The sequence below is a fragment of the Puma concolor genome, chromosome B2 (assembly GCF_028749965.1).
Source record: "Puma concolor isolate L17-30 chromosome B2, mPumCon1.1.hap2, whole genome shotgun sequence".
In the NCBI taxonomy this organism is placed as follows: Eukaryota; Metazoa; Chordata; class Mammalia; order Carnivora; family Felidae; genus Puma; species Puma concolor.
The window spans coordinates 18,243,348-18,261,631 of record NC_141671.1 but is presented as its reverse complement, the minus strand read 5'-3'; the positions used below and the strand labels follow the sequence as shown (position 1 = coordinate 18,261,631).

The window sequence follows — 18,284 nt, the reverse complement described above, 5'->3', positions numbered from 1 at the left end:
GAACAGTAGGAACTCTCATTCACTGCTGCTGGGAATGCAAAATGGTGCAGCCACCTTGGAAGTAGCCTGCTGCTTTTTTACAAAACGAAATATATTCCTACCAGATAATCCAGTAATTATGCCTCTTGAATTTACGCAGATGAGGTGAGAACTGATGCCCACACAAAAGTATGCAATGAATGTTTCTGGCAGCTTTATTTATAATTGCTCATTCTTGAAAACAAGATGATCTTCAGTGGGTGAATGGATAAACTGTGATGCATATATACAATGAAATATTAGCTAGCAGTAAACAGACATGAGATAAGCTAAGAACAGACATGGAGGAAACTTAAATTTTGAAAGAAGGCAGTCGGAAAAGGCCACATACTGTATGATCCCAACTACATGGCAATTCTGGAAAAGGAGCACAGTGGAGACCATAAAAAGATTTGTGTTTGCCAGAGGTTTGGTGGGGCGAAGAGGCAGTGGAGAAGGATGACTAGGTGGAACATGGGATTTTTTATGGCAGTGAAACTAATCTCTATGATACTGTCACGGTCGATATATGCCATTATGTATTTTGTCAAAACCCAGAGAATAGACAACACAAAGTGTGAAACCCTAGTATAAACGAAGGACCTAATGTACTCATACTGGCTCATCAGTTACAGCAAATGTCCCCCACTAATGCGAAGTGTTAATAGGGAAAATTGGGGAGGGGCCCTTAAGGAGGGGTATATGGAAACTCTGTACTTCCCAATTAATTTTTCCATAAACCTAAAACTGCTAGAAAAACAAAAGTCTATAATTAAAAGAACAAATAGGCCTCAGAGTAGAAGTATAAAGTTTAAAAGTGTAAAGAAAACACACCAGTTAACTATATTAATTTTAATATCTATCAAGTGTAAAATCTTCCAGCAACACAAAATAATTTTTTAGCTTTGAGACACTAATTAAAACTGTACAAATAGATATAGCCATTACCATCATCATAAATTACTCTTCAGATTTTAACAGTTTTCAACAAGGTGAGCTGAATCTTCTATACAAAAATACCGTATTACTATTATTTTATGATGTCTTTGGATAATGTCCACAAGATGATGCCAATTACATTAGCATTTGTTACAAAGTCAAAAAACATAAAAATTACAGTTGATAACAGCATTATTCTTTAAAAAGAATATACAGTATTAATGTTCAGTCCATAAAATGGCAAATTTAAATATAGTCCCAAGTTCAAGATGTCTCTTTTAAGTACCAGTTTAGAAACAGAACTAAGAAAAAAAAAAAATTGTACTAAGTGAATCACTGCTATAGCAACTGAATTGCATTTGCTCTTGAGAGTAAATATCAAGGTCGGAGCCAGGTCAGCGATCTGCAGCGCAGCAAGAGTTTGCTTTGGGCGAAAGCTGGCGCACCTCATCTTTGTGTCTGGTAGGAACATGGAAACAAGGTATTTTGAAAGTGTGATGAGCAAACATCACAGTTTCAAGAACTCTCTTACTGATGTAATGATGAGAACCTTGGTTGATCTGGGAGTCATTAAGCCATTGAGATTGATAGTCACCACGAATTCACAGGAGTTGTGTTGGTCAAAGTCAAATAATAGACTCTTTCTCCACTAACACCGGGTGTCAAAATTTTGAAATCTTTATGTTAAAGATAAATTTATTCCGAAGAAAGATGCCCTGCTCAAGAATTACCACTGCTTCCATAATTTCAGAGTAGAAAACCAGATGATAAAATCAGCATGCTCTGCCATTGCCAAACTGGTAAGATAGAGCCTTAACCAAATACGAGCTCTGGTTGACAGACCACCGAGGTTGCCATTTAAAAAAAAAAAAAAAAAAAAAAAAAAAAGCAACCCAAAACCAAGCAAAACAAAAACACCTCTGAGGCCAATCAAAAAATTAATTTAGGCAAATAACAGATGAAAACGAAAACATTCTAAACACTTACTTTCTGGAGGCTGTTTTAAAAAAGTGTCTTATACTTAGTAACTATTAATTGGTAGATCAAACACTTGATACTTTGGCAAATAGTTTATTCAATACTTTGTAAAGTCCTACCCGTACGCGTGTCAGCGCTGTGGGCAATTGATGCTAAGAAATTGGATTTCATTTGTAGGAAAGAAAGAAAATAGTAGGAGATGATTTTTGCTCTGCAGAGTACCCACTACTTCGTATTGCTTCCAGAACTCAGTAGAAATAGACATCTGTACACATTTCCCAGGGTCTGGGGACTTGCATGGACTCTGTGGAGAATGCTGTGGGGCTTTGCACCATTCTTCTACCGGTGTCCGCCATATTTGGCCACCCAGTCTGTCCTTCCATGCACTGAGGGAACCGGCTGCACACGGTTCACAATGTTAAGATTCTTGGCCGTAGGATTGTAAGTAGGTCCTGAAAACTGCCCCCGACCGGGTTTTGTGTTCCAGGTGTATTCTGGAAGAAATCAGAATTGGAAGTTAGAACTTTATTCATTGGATTGTCAAATTGAAAATAAGGCAGTTTAAATCTTTTCATTTCATGGGGGAGTTTTGAATTTATCTTTAAAAGATTAGTTCAGTGGTCTCTAAGGGTTTGTGTTTTTTTGTTTTTTTTTTTAATAGTAAAATGAAAAACTCTAGTGTGGTGTGATGTTGATACAGAATTCTCAGTAGCTCACTGGTTTACAGTTCTGACTACTGCTGCTGCTTTTATGGGTTCACTCAAATGCCTATCACACTTAGGTTGGCAACATGAATTAGGATGACCAAGAAAATTCTTGGTTCAGGTTGGACAGGCAATAACCCACAGTGTTATTAGTGACTTTGTAAAATCCCACAGTGGTTACATCTGAATAATACTCGAGCATAATACCCACTACGGAAACTTTATTTGTAATTGTGAATCCTATAAAGCTCGGGCTTCATGGAGCTCCACAGATGGGATCCCACAGAAGATTTCTTTTAACCATGAAAATATGGTTTTTAGAAGCAAGAAACTTCCTTTTTTTAATTGGGAAAATGAAGGGCGATAACAGAATTCCTTTAAAAGGTGAGCCAGTCCTAAGATCCCAAACTGTTCATCATAGGGTCTGCTTTATTCATAAATTTGGCTGATTAAATATTTGTGAAATTTTGATTTGTTAGGTATTTGTTGTCTGAACAGCTTACAAGCTAAAATCGCTTAAACATCTCAAATGACAGAGCAGTAAATCATTTTGCAGAGAACTTTAATGACTGGACTCTTCTCCAGTCCTTCCTTCGCCTGCCCTCACTTCATATTTACGGCTGAGCATCATAGATGTTCTATCTGAAGAGGGATGTTTGATCCTTCAATCTGGGATTTAAGTATCGTTTCACACTGTGTGGTGGCTGACACTCTTGGATTAAACTAAGTGTCAATTTTGAGACGAGGCTGACCATTTTGCACACTGAACACTACCTGTACTCTATTCACTTGCATGGTTTCCCTGTTTCGTTTTTTTTGTTTTTTTCTTCTTAAACTTTCTCTGTAAAACTGAAAGTGGAGGGGAAATTATGGGAGCACGTGGGTCCAGTGTGCTGCTGACCTCAGCTTAATGGGAATAAAGCATTAAGTGAGGAACTGCCCTGGGGATAGTCACCTGGTCCTATCATCCTGCCCTGACCAGGTTTAAAATTCTCCAGGTTCAAGGCGATAGAAAGCAACCTGATAAGGTGGGTTAATAGCCAGTTAACCCTGAACTGTGAAGGAAGGACTGGTTAAACAGTTAACCAGGTTTTCCAGGAACAGCCCTTTTGTTCTATCCCACGGGAGTGTGGACACACACCAGTCTGTTAAATTTGTGAAGGCTGCAGACCTAATGGGCCTGTGGGTGGAGGAGAGAGCAGGTGAGAGGGAGGGAGTGGAACGAGGAGGAGAGAGAGGCAGAGAGTCCCCTGGTGAGTGATTTCAGAGACGGGAGAGGGGACGGGAGAGGGGACGGGAGAGGGGACGAAGTCTTCAGCTAACAGTTGGGCGAGCCTCTGGTGTTGCAACGTGAGGGATTTGGGGAGTAACAGAACTTTTTTCCCAGCTCATGACCTAGCTACGTCAGGTCCTGAATGCATTTGAGGGAAACCATGTCCAGGAAAACGTTTTTAAAACTGCTGAAGAGGGAATCGTTTTGCCAAGATTTCCTTTCTGAGAAATAATAATCTCAGGACTCAAGCACCCTTGGGGAAGAACTCAGCAGCTGCCAGAGGAGGTGAGATCCGGGGGCAAGGCAAGGAACACTTTTGTGTCAGCCGGACCTTGCCCCGCACCTCCTTAGTGGGGCAGGCAGCCCTCTCACGCTTGCTGTGCCCTCTTTTTAAAAACAGCACGTGTCCTATCAAGGGCATTTAACTTCCTGCAGAAAATATTTGCCAAAGGAAAGATGTTTGCCTGTGATCCGTGCCCTGATTATGTAACCTTTAGCAAGAAGTAAAACCCGTGTAAAATGAAGACCGTAATAATAGTACCTTCTGGAGTAGAGTTAATGAACATAGCTCACTTAGAACAGGGCCCTCCCTGCCCTTGCAAAGGGCGGCCATGTAGGGAAGAAGTCACTCCTCATAGTCCTTGTTACCACAAGGCAGGGAGTCGGGGAGGAGGTGTTGGGAAGTTTGGGGTGAGAGATTACATGGGGAAGCTGGAAGAAATTAATTCGATTTTTCTTCTCTAATCCTGGGGGCGAGGCTGGGGAAGAGCAGAGAGGAAGGCTTATGAGAGAAGGGGAAATAGTTGAGGAAATACGGTAATGACCTGGTTTTATTCTTTTGTGGGAAACTCTCACACCAGTGGGAGTACTGAAAGACACATCTCTTACAGAACAGTGTTTTCCTAAGGATTGGCATTGACCACTTGAGGATGATTAATATTTACTTCTTTTTTTTACCTTTCCTCCTATCACCATCTGTAGGAACATCTGATGAGCAGAGGAAATGAAGAGATGAAAAGTTATGAGAAAGCATTTACTTAAAAAAAAACAGGAACATGCATGCTAATCTGACAGAATGCTTAATATACAAAGGCCTTCAATATCTTGCAAAAATCGTTTTTTAAAATGCCCACTTTCACTTTCTAAGAGCAGACACTTAGATAACAAACCAGTTTGAAACATTTTGGTTTTCTCCTCTTCTTCTAAAAATTGCTACTAAGCCATGGCTGCTGACTCATTGTCAGGCTGGCTTAAAATACCTGAGGCTTCAAAAAAAAAAAAAAAAAAAAAAAAAAAATCTATCACTTGCTGTGTATAATGTGTTTACTTACATATTTTGTTTCAGCAGAGAGATAATGAAGCGATGCTTTTCACAGATAAGGTAACTAAGTACTGTTTGAGCAGTGCTACTGTGGTACGAAATCATAAATTACAGAAGTCCCGTGCTTCTCACAGTTTTAGCTCCAACAGTGTGAACTTTAGAGGTTGGACTTCAGAGAACTTTAGAGTGTGAACTCTAATCAGGAGTTTGAAGTTCAGAGGGAATTTATACAACTCCCTATCTTCCCAAACTTCTGACTGTCTGCCTTAATGTTTATTTTAAGTGCCTTCCTGAGGACTTCTATTTTAGAGTCGTTTTGAGAGCCTTCATAGTCAGACCTGGTCAAGCTCAAGTACAGAGTCACCACCACGCCACCGCAGGGCACACAGCCTACTTGGTCATGACCGGAGGGTGGGGGAATAAGCCAAGCCTCCACCATCTACTACCGGTGCAAAGCCAGAGCCAGGGTGGGAAAGTTCTGCCACGGCTCCCTTCACTCCGCACGGGAATTGCCTGTGGAGTGATACACGAACAGCATCTCCGTGTTTATGAAGCCCCCACCCTGTGCCAGGTACCGACCGGGTGGGCAGCTCTGAAAAATGCACCTTCTTTACATCCCGTTGGGTCACACAGCGTGTTCTGGAATTTCACAAACCGGCTCCTCTCCCAGCTCTACCACTTAGGAGCTGGATGACCCTTGGTCAATTACTTGATGTCACTTTCCTCCTCTGTGAAAGGTCTACCTCATCCAGTCTTGTGCAGGTTCAGTAGCATAATCCGTATGCCTTGCAAGTCACCACTTTGTTAAAGGCAGCTCTTACAAGAGACTCGCAGACCGCACCTTCAGAAGAAGGGGCATTTTGCCAAAAATCATTAGAACTGTGTTAACAAGGTGAGTGAGACTAATTTAAAAGTCTCCGCTTGGGCAAAGTGTATAAACTTAGAAAAAGCTCCTTTCTGGTCAGAAATCTTAAAAACTGTAAAGTTGTTCTTACCTGTAGTTGTTGCACCAAGAGGTGCTAAGTGTATCCTCTGGCCAGCTGACCCCACTTCTTTTTTGAGAAAGGAAGGAATGTATCCTGACTGATTGTAAGTAGCATAACTTCCAAGACTTCCTAGTGATGTATCATAAAGTTTCATAGTCAGAAGGTGAAAATTTTAAAGCACCCGAGAGTAACTTGAATACTACACGCCTACTAATTCTAGATTCTATTTTTTGAGGACTGACTCTATTCCAAGCACTGTACTATGGCTTTAGAGACCATCCTATTCAGTCCGTATAACAACCCTTTGGGAGGTATATTTTACCCACACCTTGTGGCTCTCAGAACTTGCTTAAATTATCACGGTAAGTGACCAGGTTAGAATGTGAACCCAAGGCTGTTTGCCCTGAACACACCAGGTTTTTTTTTTATGACTCCACTCTTACCCTGAGAGTATGTCTCCTGCCAGGAAGCCCCCATCCCTGCACTGCTTTCTGTGCTTTGTCTTCGTTCTGGAAAATCACTACCATGACCGCACCTACTCATAGGGTTGTTGTAGGGATTGAATGAGATGTAGGCAAAGCACTTAGCATAGAATCCGGTGTTCAATAAACGTCAGCTGTCCTCATCATCATCCTCATCGCTATTAGTGAATGATCAACCTGGGGGCTGTAGAGTGAGGGGCTGAAGGAGGGAAATGTAGAGGCAGAAGACAGGAGGTCATTGCTATAGCTGAAATGAGTAAGTATGAGGACCTGAATTCAGGGAGTCACAGAGGCAATGCAGAAGAGAACGGAGTGGGTATATGGGGTAGGAGGGGGAGGGAAAGAGGAATATAAACCCCTAAGTTTGTATCTTAGGTGACTAACAACAGCAGTACAGGAGAATCAGGTTTGTTGGAAAGACATGATGGCCATGGGATATTTGAGTTGTAGTGTTGAGTAGGCCTGGAGATTTGGAATTATCAAGCTATGGCAATTATGGGCTATGGGCTCGGAGGAGCCAGCTCAGAGGGACTGTGGATGTGCAAAGATCCAGAATGGAACCCCAGGGAGCACCAGCATTGAGGGAAACGACAGAAAAGGACCCCGTGGAGAAGAGGGAGTAGGGAGGGTAGGTGGGGGAGGAGCAGGGTCTGAATAGCCAAGAGGATACAGTGTGCGGAGAGAGGAGGGAGGCCAGAGAGGCAGAGGTCTGATGGGATTTGCACCACCCTTGGGATCTGGCCACTAGGATAATGTCAGGACCTGGCAGGAGCTGTTTCAGTGGCCTGAAGCCATCTGAGGACAAAAGACAGTGAGCTGAAGAGCAAACTGGAAATAAGGGAAGAAATGGATGTAATTTCTCCTTCGAGAGCCTAGCCGTGCAGGAGAGGAGACAGGTGTCTCAGCAAGGAGGTGAAACGGGGCTCAGATCATGGTGGTGGTTTCAAGAACTGCTTGCTTGGCAGCTATGACTGAAGCATTTTTCACAGTGTTACTTGTTCGCAAGTCTGGACTGTGAACTTCTCGTCCCTGAGTCTGTCACAGCGCTGTGCATAGTAGGCTCCCAGTAAGTGTCTGCTCTTGAACCAACAAACGTCAAACAGCAGCGTTGTCGCAGAAATAGGATTTTACACAGTGAGCACGTTATCAGCTTATACAGTTTTAACACTACTGAATATAAGCATGATCGCCTCCCTCGAGTGCCCATTCAGAATCAGCAGTCAGCCCTCTACTTTGAAAGATTTTTGAAAGAAAGTTCAAGGCAGTGATCACATTCAGCAGCAGCTTCAGAACATTGCTCTTGGTCTCATCCTTCTCACCAGAGCAGACACTTGCTAAATGCTTACTGTGACAAAAATCCTAGGTATGGTTATATAATAATACATTGGTAAATATGATTTCCTCCATTTTGTAGGTGGGGAAACCGACGTAGGGAGCCTAAGGAACTTGTCCACAGTCACAAGGCCTACTGAGTGATAGTATGGGGATATGTCCGATTCTAAAAGTCGTGTGCCGAATAGTTAATAGGCTGCATCTTACTATTACAAGAAGAAGTTGCTACGGAAAAATGCACAGAAAAGGAAATTTTCTTAAATTACTTTGGCTACATAGTTTCGAAGTGCCTTGTGAGCTGCAGATCTTTAGGCTGGAGTCAGTAGCACTGTTGACACCAGCGACCTTGAACCCCTAGGAAATCTACTGCCTCTATTAACCTGGTTAGCTTTTAATTTTAAATGATTGTTAGCACTTCAAAAATGAGTTTCAGAACTTAAAAAGAAGTTTTGCAGGAATACTGATTACGAAATAAGGAAATCTTTTAATTCTTTTCAGCAGATTTGCTTCACTTATATAAATTGTCATAATTAGTTTAAGAAGATGAGCATAGAACTTCCTGAGAGCATGTTAGTCTTAGAATTCCAACTACTGAAGAATGGTGTTTCTGATGATGTGGAATGCTTCTCTTTCTCCTAGTCCTCATCTGACTTCTCAAAGAAGTGACCTTGGCCTTCATAGTGGCCTTGTATGGCAGGATTCAGAGCAAATGTGGAAAAGAAAAGTGGACAAGGTATTCAAAGAACAAGTTGCACTCATCTAGAATGCCCAGAAATTACCTTGTGGGTCCTCTAATTTTTCAGGAAAACTTTCATTACATGATAGTTTTTCAATTGTTTTAATTATGCTTTCCTCTGAAGAGAAGGCAGGTGGAAAGAAAGAATGAATAATAAGAATGTTTTAGGAAAAGCAGAGAAAAAAATGGATTGGTTAGATGATTAATGAAAAGATCAGGAAGAACCCTTAGCATGAGAAAGCATTCTCATGTGTGGTCTCAGCTTTCATCTGATGCCAGCCAAGTATAGATTCCCCTGAGACTCAAAGTTGTATTTAACCATAACTCATTTGTATTGGTCTGGTGGATATTATTTTAAAATACTGGCAAAAATAAGTGAATTACAGTGCTGCAGTGTTTGACGCTTAAAATGTCCACGGTGTTAAGATTAACGTCACATCAGAATATCCCAGTAGATGGGGCGCTTGGGTGGCTCAGTCGGCTGAGTGTCCAACTTCAGCTCAGGCCATGATCTCATGGCCCGTGAGTTTGAGCCCCGCGTCGGGCTCTGGGCTGACAGCTGGGAGCCTGGAGCCTGCTTCGGATTCTGTGTCTCCCTCTCTGCCCCTCCCCTGCTCACGCTCTGTCTCTCTCTGTCTCAAAAATAAATAAAAGCATGGGGTGCCTGGGTGGCTCAGTCGGTTGAGCGTCCGACTTCGGCTCAGGTCATGATCTCACAGCTCGTGAGTTCGAGCCCCGCATCGGGCTCTGGGCTGACAGCTCAGAGCCTGGAGCCTGCTTCGGATTCTGTGTCTCCCTCTCTCTCTGCCCCTGACCCATTCACGTTGTGTCTCTGTCTCTCTCAAAAATAAATAAAGATTAAAAAAAATAATAAATAAAAACATTTAAAAAAATTAAAAAAAAAAAATATCCCAGTAGATTACCATAGTGATCCTCAGGTGGTTTTTGGGTCCAATACCAGAAAACTATCTATTTTTTAAAAAGAATGCTTTACTTCTTTACACATTTTCAAATGATATGTAAGATCCTTCAGCATAAGTTTTATAGTTCCAAAAGTTGTCCTTTGTGGAATATTATAATTATAGACATTTAAAAATAAAACTATTCCATCTCTCCTTTAACCGTAACCAATGGAATCTAAGTACCATGGTGATTTAAGGAAATTTTTTTTTAATGTCTGTTTATTTTTGAGAGAGAGAGAGAGAGCATATGCAAGTGGGGGAGGGGCAGAGAGCGAGGAAGACACAGAATCTGAAGCAGGCTCCCGGCTCTGAGCTGTCAGCATGGAGCCCAGTGTAGGGCTTCAACTCATGGATGGTGACATCATGACCTGAGCCCAAGTCAGATGCTTCACCAGCTGAACCTCCCAGGTGCCCCAATACCGTGGTGATTTTATGCCCACCAATATTGACTTACAAAATACATGAACATATTCCTTTTTAACAGCTGGAAATTTCACATTAATCCCATTTCTCTCTAAAATTTTATTTTTATTCATGTCAAAGCCCAGATTTTATCCAAATATAATTTTAGGTTAAGAAAAACAAATAAAAGTTTAGGCTTAAAAGTCTTTAAATTGACCACTCAAAAGTATGTATAAATTGAAACCTTTAAAAATTTTTTTATAACCATAAGTATGTTAAAATACTTTTTTCCTGGATTAGGTTAGTTATAATTATGACAATTCATTGTATGTAGTTAATCAAAAAAGCTGAATAGTATAAACATTATAAATAGTATAACATACTAAACATTAAAAGGCATTATTTTGGGGGGAAATTCATCTCACTGAGAAAGACGGCAGCTTATTCAAGCTGTCTGCGTGTCCACAAATGAATGTTGCTTATTGCTAAAATCAGGTTTCAGGACCAATTCCGTTCCTTTTTTCTTGTTCCTTTTTGGAAATGTAAGCACTGAGAAACCTTGTTTAACATAAACAGATAGTTGGGAATGAAAGGTGTTTTATTACAGCTTTGTTACCACATTCAGTGAATTCTATTCAGAGTTCTGGACCAAAACTCATACAGTGATTTTAAAAATGAGTTTTGACTATCTGTCAGCTAATAATTCAATTAGGCTCTTCAATTTTGTGAAGGTTACCACAAAATTTGGAAACCACTTGACTTCAACAGGACTTGTTCCCCAGTTATCACAATTACTCGCTCTCTCAACATTGTTCGCAACTTACGAAACTGTCTCTTGGATTGGCACCCCAGGTATAGGTGATATTTTTACACTTTGGGGAAAAGGAAACAACCATAGTAAACAGGCAATTTGTCTTTTGTTTTGTAAAGTAGGAGAATAGAGACACAGCTCAGGGAGATCCATTTTAGGAAAGAATCCACATGGAAGTCGAGATCTGGCACATGACTGCCTTAAAACCACCTGTGCTCAAGTACCAGTTCGAAAACCCCCAAGGTTATCTCAGTTGGAAGAAGGCAGCTGCAATATAGTTAGAAGTCAAAATCTGCAGAAGGAAAACAATGTAAATTTATACTTTAAGTGTGTTTTTACTTTACCTGCGTTACTCCTTTTGAAAGCAAGTTCTGCCCCCATGGGTCCCAATGACTTAGGAAATAACTGATTACTCCAAGTATATGGGTTTATATCCTTTCCACTGGCTACCAAGGACACATTCTTGGGATTTACACCTTAGAAGAACAAAATCAAAGTAGTCATTTGAAAAGTTAGGGTGTGATCATTAACTTGACAGATAAATACATAATACATTCAAATGAAGACTAGAAATAAGTTGGAGGCGAATGGAAATAAATTTATGTTACAATGTAGCAGTTCCTTCAATAATGTGGAATCCTCACAGTGTGTTTTGCAAACACAAGGTATTTTCTATAATACAAGTAATAATCATTGAACATTGGACATCTCTGGCTCAATGTCTTATAAAAATTGAGGTGGTACAAAAATTTTCTTCAAACTGACTTGTTTTAAGTACGTACTTAAAAATACATGGATATGCGCCAGACCCTTGACGTGTAGCCAGGAGAATTGAGAGCTTGCATGTGGTGTGTAAAGATCTCCGAAACTTATTGCATATTAGACAATAATAAAATCTAAACTCTTTATGATTTTCTGAAATCTGTGAAATGTGGAGGCAACTTTAGACTTTGGTACTAATGGTCAAAGGGTGGTGTTTTAACTTATTCTTAAGAGATTTGAAAACTTCCTGAACTTGACTTCTTTTCACTGATAATAAATTGGATGCAACTTACGAGAAGGTAAAGACATCACACAGTCTACGTCTCTGGGTCGTACATGTGTTTTCTTTAGCAAATACAAGAGAAATCCTCACCAAGGACTACCATTAACGCAGGAAGTTAGCACCTCTTTCCGGACAGGATGAGCTCTGGCTCTTCAGAGAGTGAACTCCTCAGCAAGGTTTCACATTTATGAGACATATAATAATATCCCTTGTTTTGAAGCCATGAAAAGGCCAGGCTACTCTGTACTGAGCCTCAAAGTTACCAGTCATCAGTACTCTAATGAAACACTCCTCCATGTAAATAATTTGCCTTTCTTATCGCGTAGAGCTCCTTATGGATTTCGGATTCTGATACAAGACCTACCAGTAGAACTATATATCATAGGCACTTGCCTGACAGTAAAGAAGATGCACTTACTAAAAAGGTAGCAATAACTCATACGAAGAAGTCAATACAAGAAAATCCTTTATCCCCAAAGACAAGACAAGGTAGGGGGGAAAAACTAATCTCCTTAAATGAACAGTTTTCATAAATGTAGTTCAACAAAGAATGGGCCCTGAGTAGTTAAATTATTTTGTTAATCCAGTTAGCCTTCGGATATCCCTAGTTTTTTTTTTTTTATTATTAAATATATCCATTAGCAAAGACAATTGCTTTGTCTTTTTGAACATTCCAGATTTCTTGGAAATTGACACAATCTAGAATGTGAAGTCATTTACATATTAGTTTACAAGCTTTTACTGGGCACCTTCTATATACCAAACACTGATAGACAGAGGTAGAAATGAATATACCATCACCCCTTGCCTCAGAGGAAAGTAAATCAGTGAACACATATCTACTGAGCACCTATCACATGCCAGGCATTGTGTATGGCATTGGACAAAAAGTGGTGAGCAAAATAGTGTCTACCCTTTTGGGTCTTAATAATCTAAGGGAAGGGAAACATTAACAGTTACAAATAGGTAATTAATGGTATATAAATTGTTTAAAGGAATCTGGTGCTGAGAGGGCAGGCAAATAACAGAAGAAACTTTCTTTAAAAGTCCCACCAGTCTTTTTTTTAAAAAAGTAATTTTAAGCTGAAATGTGAATCTCGTTGGGACTCGGGAGGGGGTGGGAGCTGTGCTCCTGGGAGAGGCCACAGTGTAGGCTGGGGACCCAAGATGGGAAGGAACCCCGAGCCATTCCATGGTTGGAGAAAGAAGTGGGACTGGCACAAAATAAAGCTGGAGAAGGGGGCAGGGGTCAAATCAAGTAGGGATTTGTGTGCCAGGTTAAATTTAAAATGCAGTGGGAAAGGCAAGTGTAGAAATAACACAGCACGTTGAATACACAGGGTGGAAGGAAGGACAGAGGCGATAAACGGACTTGAGAAGGAGCAGGGTTTCAAAAGTGCTGGGGAAGGAGCGGCCCTCCCCGCCTGCGTGGTGGCATCGGTTTGTGCCAGAGAGCCCAGTTCTGGGAGCAGGGAGTGAGACCAGAGGGCACCCCCAGAGATGGTTTTCACTTCCATCGCACACTCTGTGACTCCCTTATGCGATAATTAAGTACCTAAGGCTTACAGGGTGAGCGGAGAGGTGAGTGCAGTCCCACTGTAAGTAACAGAAAACAGTCTCAAAGTCTTGCTCCAGTAAACAGCCGGTCAGTAGCAGGTCAATAACTAGGACTCTTGCGTCCCTCTCCCTGCAGGCCAATGCCACAGATCTGCCAAGTCTTGTAGAATAATGCCATGCTGCCCTGAAAGTATATGGTACATTTCTAGAGCTCCCATGATCCTAAAGATTGACGCTTAAGAATCAATTGATGCTTTTATGCTTGGCTTTATGGTAAAAAAAAAAAAAAAAAAAAGCCCCCAAACATATTCTTTTTTTTTTTTTTAATTCCTAAAGATACTTAATTATAAAAATAACTATGGATCGTAAATGTCAAGCATCATTTCTTATTTCGGTTTCTATCCTCTGCAGTCATCGCTGGCTCATGACAGGAGCTCAGTAAATGTTTGTCTGAGTGACTGAACTGAGCTCAATTCTAGTTTCAAATCTCATCCGGCTCTAGAGGGGCATCTTCAAGGCAAAAAAATGCCAACAGGGGAACAGGAAGACTCAAGTTTAGATTTTAAGCAGTTCTAATTTCAAGTCTATTTATGGTCTCAATTATAGCCATGCTTCTGACCCACAGTAATTTGCAGGATCGGATAGATCTTTCTAGTTAAAAAGGAAATGACCAGGCCAGTTTCAGGTATCCTGAAATATGTCCCAGAAAACCACATTAGGGAGCAGAACTATGAAAACAGAGTGCTTTGGATCTATTTATCCTGATAAAAACTTACAGTTGCCTTTCCCACCGCCAGAGGGCTCCCTTGTACAGATAAGAAAATACCAATTTGCTATAGGATTGATTTATGTTTAAACAGGGGAAAATATCCCCCATGAATCTGTGTTCTGGGAATTTTGTTACATCCCTGCTTTTGCAGCAGGATCGGAACTCCTCATGGTATCAACACCAAAATGTCACAGCGAAGCATCTCCAGAGTTGTCTACCTGTTCAGTCACTAACTTCTCACCTCTCATCACTTTGCAGCCCACTCCAGCCTCGTTCTCCCTCACCATTCCAGACTGAAACTGCTCGCCAAGTTTCAGGTCCTTCAGGGACCTCCCCACTGTTCAGTTTAATCAGGCATTTCTGTCCCTTCTCATAACCGCTAAGCAGCAAACTCTTTCCGGGAAATGGTTCCTTCTCAGCTTCTGCAAACCCCCTGTTCATGGTTTTTCCCCCTCAGCTGCCTGGCTCCTTCCTTTCCTCTCTCTCGAGTCGTCCTCCTCCTCCTCCTCTACCGCTACCATCGTTCCCACTCACAGTCTCTCTGTAGGTGATCCTGTTCAATGCATGGACTTAAATACTGTCTGGGCGTCGCCGTTCTCTGTAGCCCAGATCCCTCCTCAGTGTTCCTGGCTCTTCCCTCCCCCCTCCTGCATGGCCTCTCCACACTGGAATGTTTCACAAGCATCTCGACTCTAACAGCCCGCATGCAAGCCTGACCACCTCTTTCCCGCCCAATCCTGTTCCCCGTCGGTCTTCCCCATCTCAGAGCATAGCACCACCGTCCACCTAGGATTCAAGCCACAAACTGGCTTTTGTCTTTTTCTTTTCTACAACATCCATCAGCAAGACCATTTCCAAAATCTATCAGGAGCCCTGCTCCCTCTCAGTCATCATCCTCGTTTCCCTGGGGGGCCACAGTGGCTTCCAGCTGGCCTCCCTGCTTCTGGTCTTGCCCTGTGCGATCCACCCTTTACACACTCTTTTTAACATGTATGTCACATGTCACCACTCACCTCCCAAGGTTCCCCCCAAAGGCCTCCTTCGGAGCTGGAATAAACCCAAAATTCCTTCCCCTGCCCTCACGGCGCTGTCTTACCGGAATACTGCTGGCTCTCCCCACCTCACCCCTCCTCACTCTCTCCTAAGCTCTTGTAAAATCTAAATGTGCAGCCTGTTGTTTATTCAGAGAAGCCAGGGTCTTTCCCTCCACCTAAGACTTCTTTTCTCAGCTCTTCATCTTTCCCTCTTTTTGGACTAAAGATAAATCTGTATAGATATATGGTCACTTAAAAATTGATTCCCTTTTAGGCTAGGTTGAATTTAAACTTTTCTTTTTAAAGTGGACTTTGAGGAGAAAATGCTACCTGCAGGCGTGACATAAACTACCCACCATCTGTCTAGGTCTTTCTCCTAAGCTCCGGATTCATATATTGAGTCGTCTCCTAGATAGATCAACTCAGATGTTCACTAGGCATCCCGACCCCAACTCCCGAGACTCCCTAGTTAGGCACATCCGTCCCCTCCCGATCTCCCCCTTTCTCGGGTAAAGTTACCACCCCCCCCAGGGGACAACACTGATTCCTCCGTTCTTTACCACCACCCGTGCCCATCTGTCAGCAAGTCCTGTCTTTCCACTACTCAAATACATGGAGATTTTACCCATTTCTGTGTCCACGTTCACCATTGTGGAACAAGCCATCACCCTCTCGTTCCAGACACGTGCAGTGGCCTCTTGAGCCCCTAGTATGCTCTACCCACAATGATCTTTCAAAAACACAATCCCGATCATTTAGGAAACAGTGTAAAATGCTACATTTTATAAAATGGTGTCGCGGGGGTGCAGAATTGTTTTAATAAAACTTAGGCTTGCTAAAGGCAGAGCTTTGGCGGGAGAGGGAGGTTTTTTTGTTTTTTTTTTGTTTTTGAAGCCTATTCTCATCTTTTTGGTTGCCAGGCATTTCTTGAGCCGACTTCCCCGAGGCAGGGGACCCAGAAAGTACTTGGGAACAAGCACTGACCAGGCTGAGCCGGCAGAGAGCGCTGTTTCAGTGGTGCCCTTTCTGCAAATATTCCAGGATGCTTAAGCCTGACCCCTCCCCTAGTTAGCATTAACGTTGTATGTTCTCTGCTCACCTGGAAGGTATCTGGATTGCTTCAAGTAGTACTGCTTAGCGGTGGAAGCAGTCGACAGTTCAGAATCCGATTTCTGGGAAACGGCAGCGGGTAAGCTCTTGTTTTCCCCTGCTGAGTGGTGCGAGGCTGAGGGCACCGACTCTGGAAGCCTTGAAAGTCCACAGAAGGTAGCATCACTACTTGAAAAATGAGACGACGGCAGCTACGGCGTCCCCCACCCGCCCCCCGCGCGTCTCTTCAAACCGGGCAAGGCCACCCCACTCAACACGGTTCCCGTCAGAGTCCTTTTGCTGACGGGAGCACCGAGGGACGACTTCTCCCCCGAAAGGTATCAGGCAGCCTCTGGAATCATTTCTGATACCAGCCATGATGTGACAGAAAGCTTTATCGCTGAGCAGCAAACTGCCTGCGTATAATGTTTCTGGCTCCCCAGCCCCGGCTGCGGTGGTGGGTTGATCCTGTGGGAGGACCGTCGTGGCCACCGTCCCTGCCTACTCACGTAACGTCTGATCAGTAAGGCCGTCTGGGTCCCCCTCGGAGGCTGACGCTGGCCTGGCTGGCCCTCTGAGCTGCTGGCTGCCCCCACCCGCTCAGGGGTAGTTCTAGACACAGGCAGGGGGCCCCTTTCATTCGAAACAGCCCCACCCGTTCCTGCCTCCTTTCCCTTTGGCTCAGCCCATTGTAGTCATGCCAACCGCTGAGATTCGCCCCACTTTCAAGACCCATCATTCCAGAAAGCCTCCTCTCCTCGAAGTGCTCTGCTGCCCGTAAACAGGACTTTTGAGCTCTTTGCAGCTCCTTCGTTAGCAGCACTCCGTGCACGCTCTGCTCTGATGTCATGCTGACTCGAAGGTCTTATTTCTGCTGCTATACGTTTGATGGGCTGCAGACAGACCACATCCTGTTCCTGCCGTGGCTTAATACATCTCTGTATTTAGTAAACGTCTACCGAGCGTGCGCGCAAGTATAAACATCTTGCTTTTGTTGACTTTAAAAGAGACAACCTCATCAGTAAAAGTTGCACACTTTAGCATTGGGTCTTCTGTGTTCTTTATGAGGAAGCCTAGGCCGCCAGAGGAACTGAGCAGACAATAGCAGGGTCCATTCAGTGCGCCGAGTGTTTGAGCTCTTATTGCTTAAGAAATAGTGTGGTGCAAAAAAAGAGACAGAGGTCTAGTTTGGGATTAGGCCTCGTCTGACTTTAGGCAACCTGTTCCTTCAACCTATCTGACTCTCAGTAGTCTACTCTGCAGATAGTTGTACTGGAGTATGAAGATTACAAATTAAAATTTAGGTAGGCGCTTAATAAATGGAAGTATCTTAATCATTATTATGTCTAAATCGTATAAAGCCATTTGAAGATACCAAAAAATAAAAAATGGAAGAAATACATTAAAAATTGTCATACAGTTTTTCGAACGAATTTCAAGAGAAAAGGAATAATTGATACTGAAATTTATCAATCATTTCCTTGCCAGAATTAAGTATGTGGACTACAAACTCGATCTATAGGTTTGGATTCAAATCTCTTCTACCCCTAAAAGTACGTGATAAAATTCAGCTGGAATTAGAACGTCATGGATTAAAAAAAAAAGTTTTCAAGTCATCTACAGACTAGGCCAACGCAGACGCGAAGAATTATTTTTAAAAAAAGGAATTATATAGCTCTCTACACGTCTTTAGGATGTTGACATCTTTAAGCTGACATCTATAATTTCCCATCGTAAATTAAATCATTTTATTTCTTGTTTCTTGTTAACAATAGGTGGAAAACAGTAAATAATTTATAAAGTGAAATATTATGAGGATTGACTATAATTGGAGTATTTCATGGTA

General features: G+C 42.3%; 1 protein-coding gene across 12 annotated transcripts in view; it reads right to left on the bottom strand.

Annotated features, from left to right (window-relative positions):
- The window catches only part of MAK (male germ cell associated kinase), a 303,103-nt gene that overhangs the window by 244,054 nt on the left and 40,765 nt on the right, over positions 1-18,284 (bottom strand). For 4 of the 12 annotated variants that reach the window (XM_086706296.1, XM_086706298.1, XM_086706295.1 and 1 more), the window contains 6 exons: positions 16,449-16,597; positions 11,289-11,420; positions 8,813-8,887; positions 6,229-6,348; positions 4,870-4,899; positions 856-2,429 (listed from right to left, as the gene is read on the bottom strand). In XM_086706296.1, coding sequence (XP_086562422.1) covers positions 2,275-2,429; positions 4,870-4,899; positions 6,229-6,348; positions 8,813-8,887; positions 11,289-11,420; positions 16,449-16,597 — 661 coding nt within the window. In that variant the 3' untranslated portion in view covers positions 856-2,274. Of the gene's footprint in view, positions 1-855; positions 2,430-4,869; positions 4,900-6,228; positions 6,349-8,497; positions 8,719-8,812; positions 8,888-11,288; positions 11,421-16,448; positions 16,598-18,284 lie in introns of those variants that run through there. The other 8 variants (XM_086706305.1, XM_086706301.1, XM_025917083.2 and 5 more) reach the window with 7 other exon arrangements.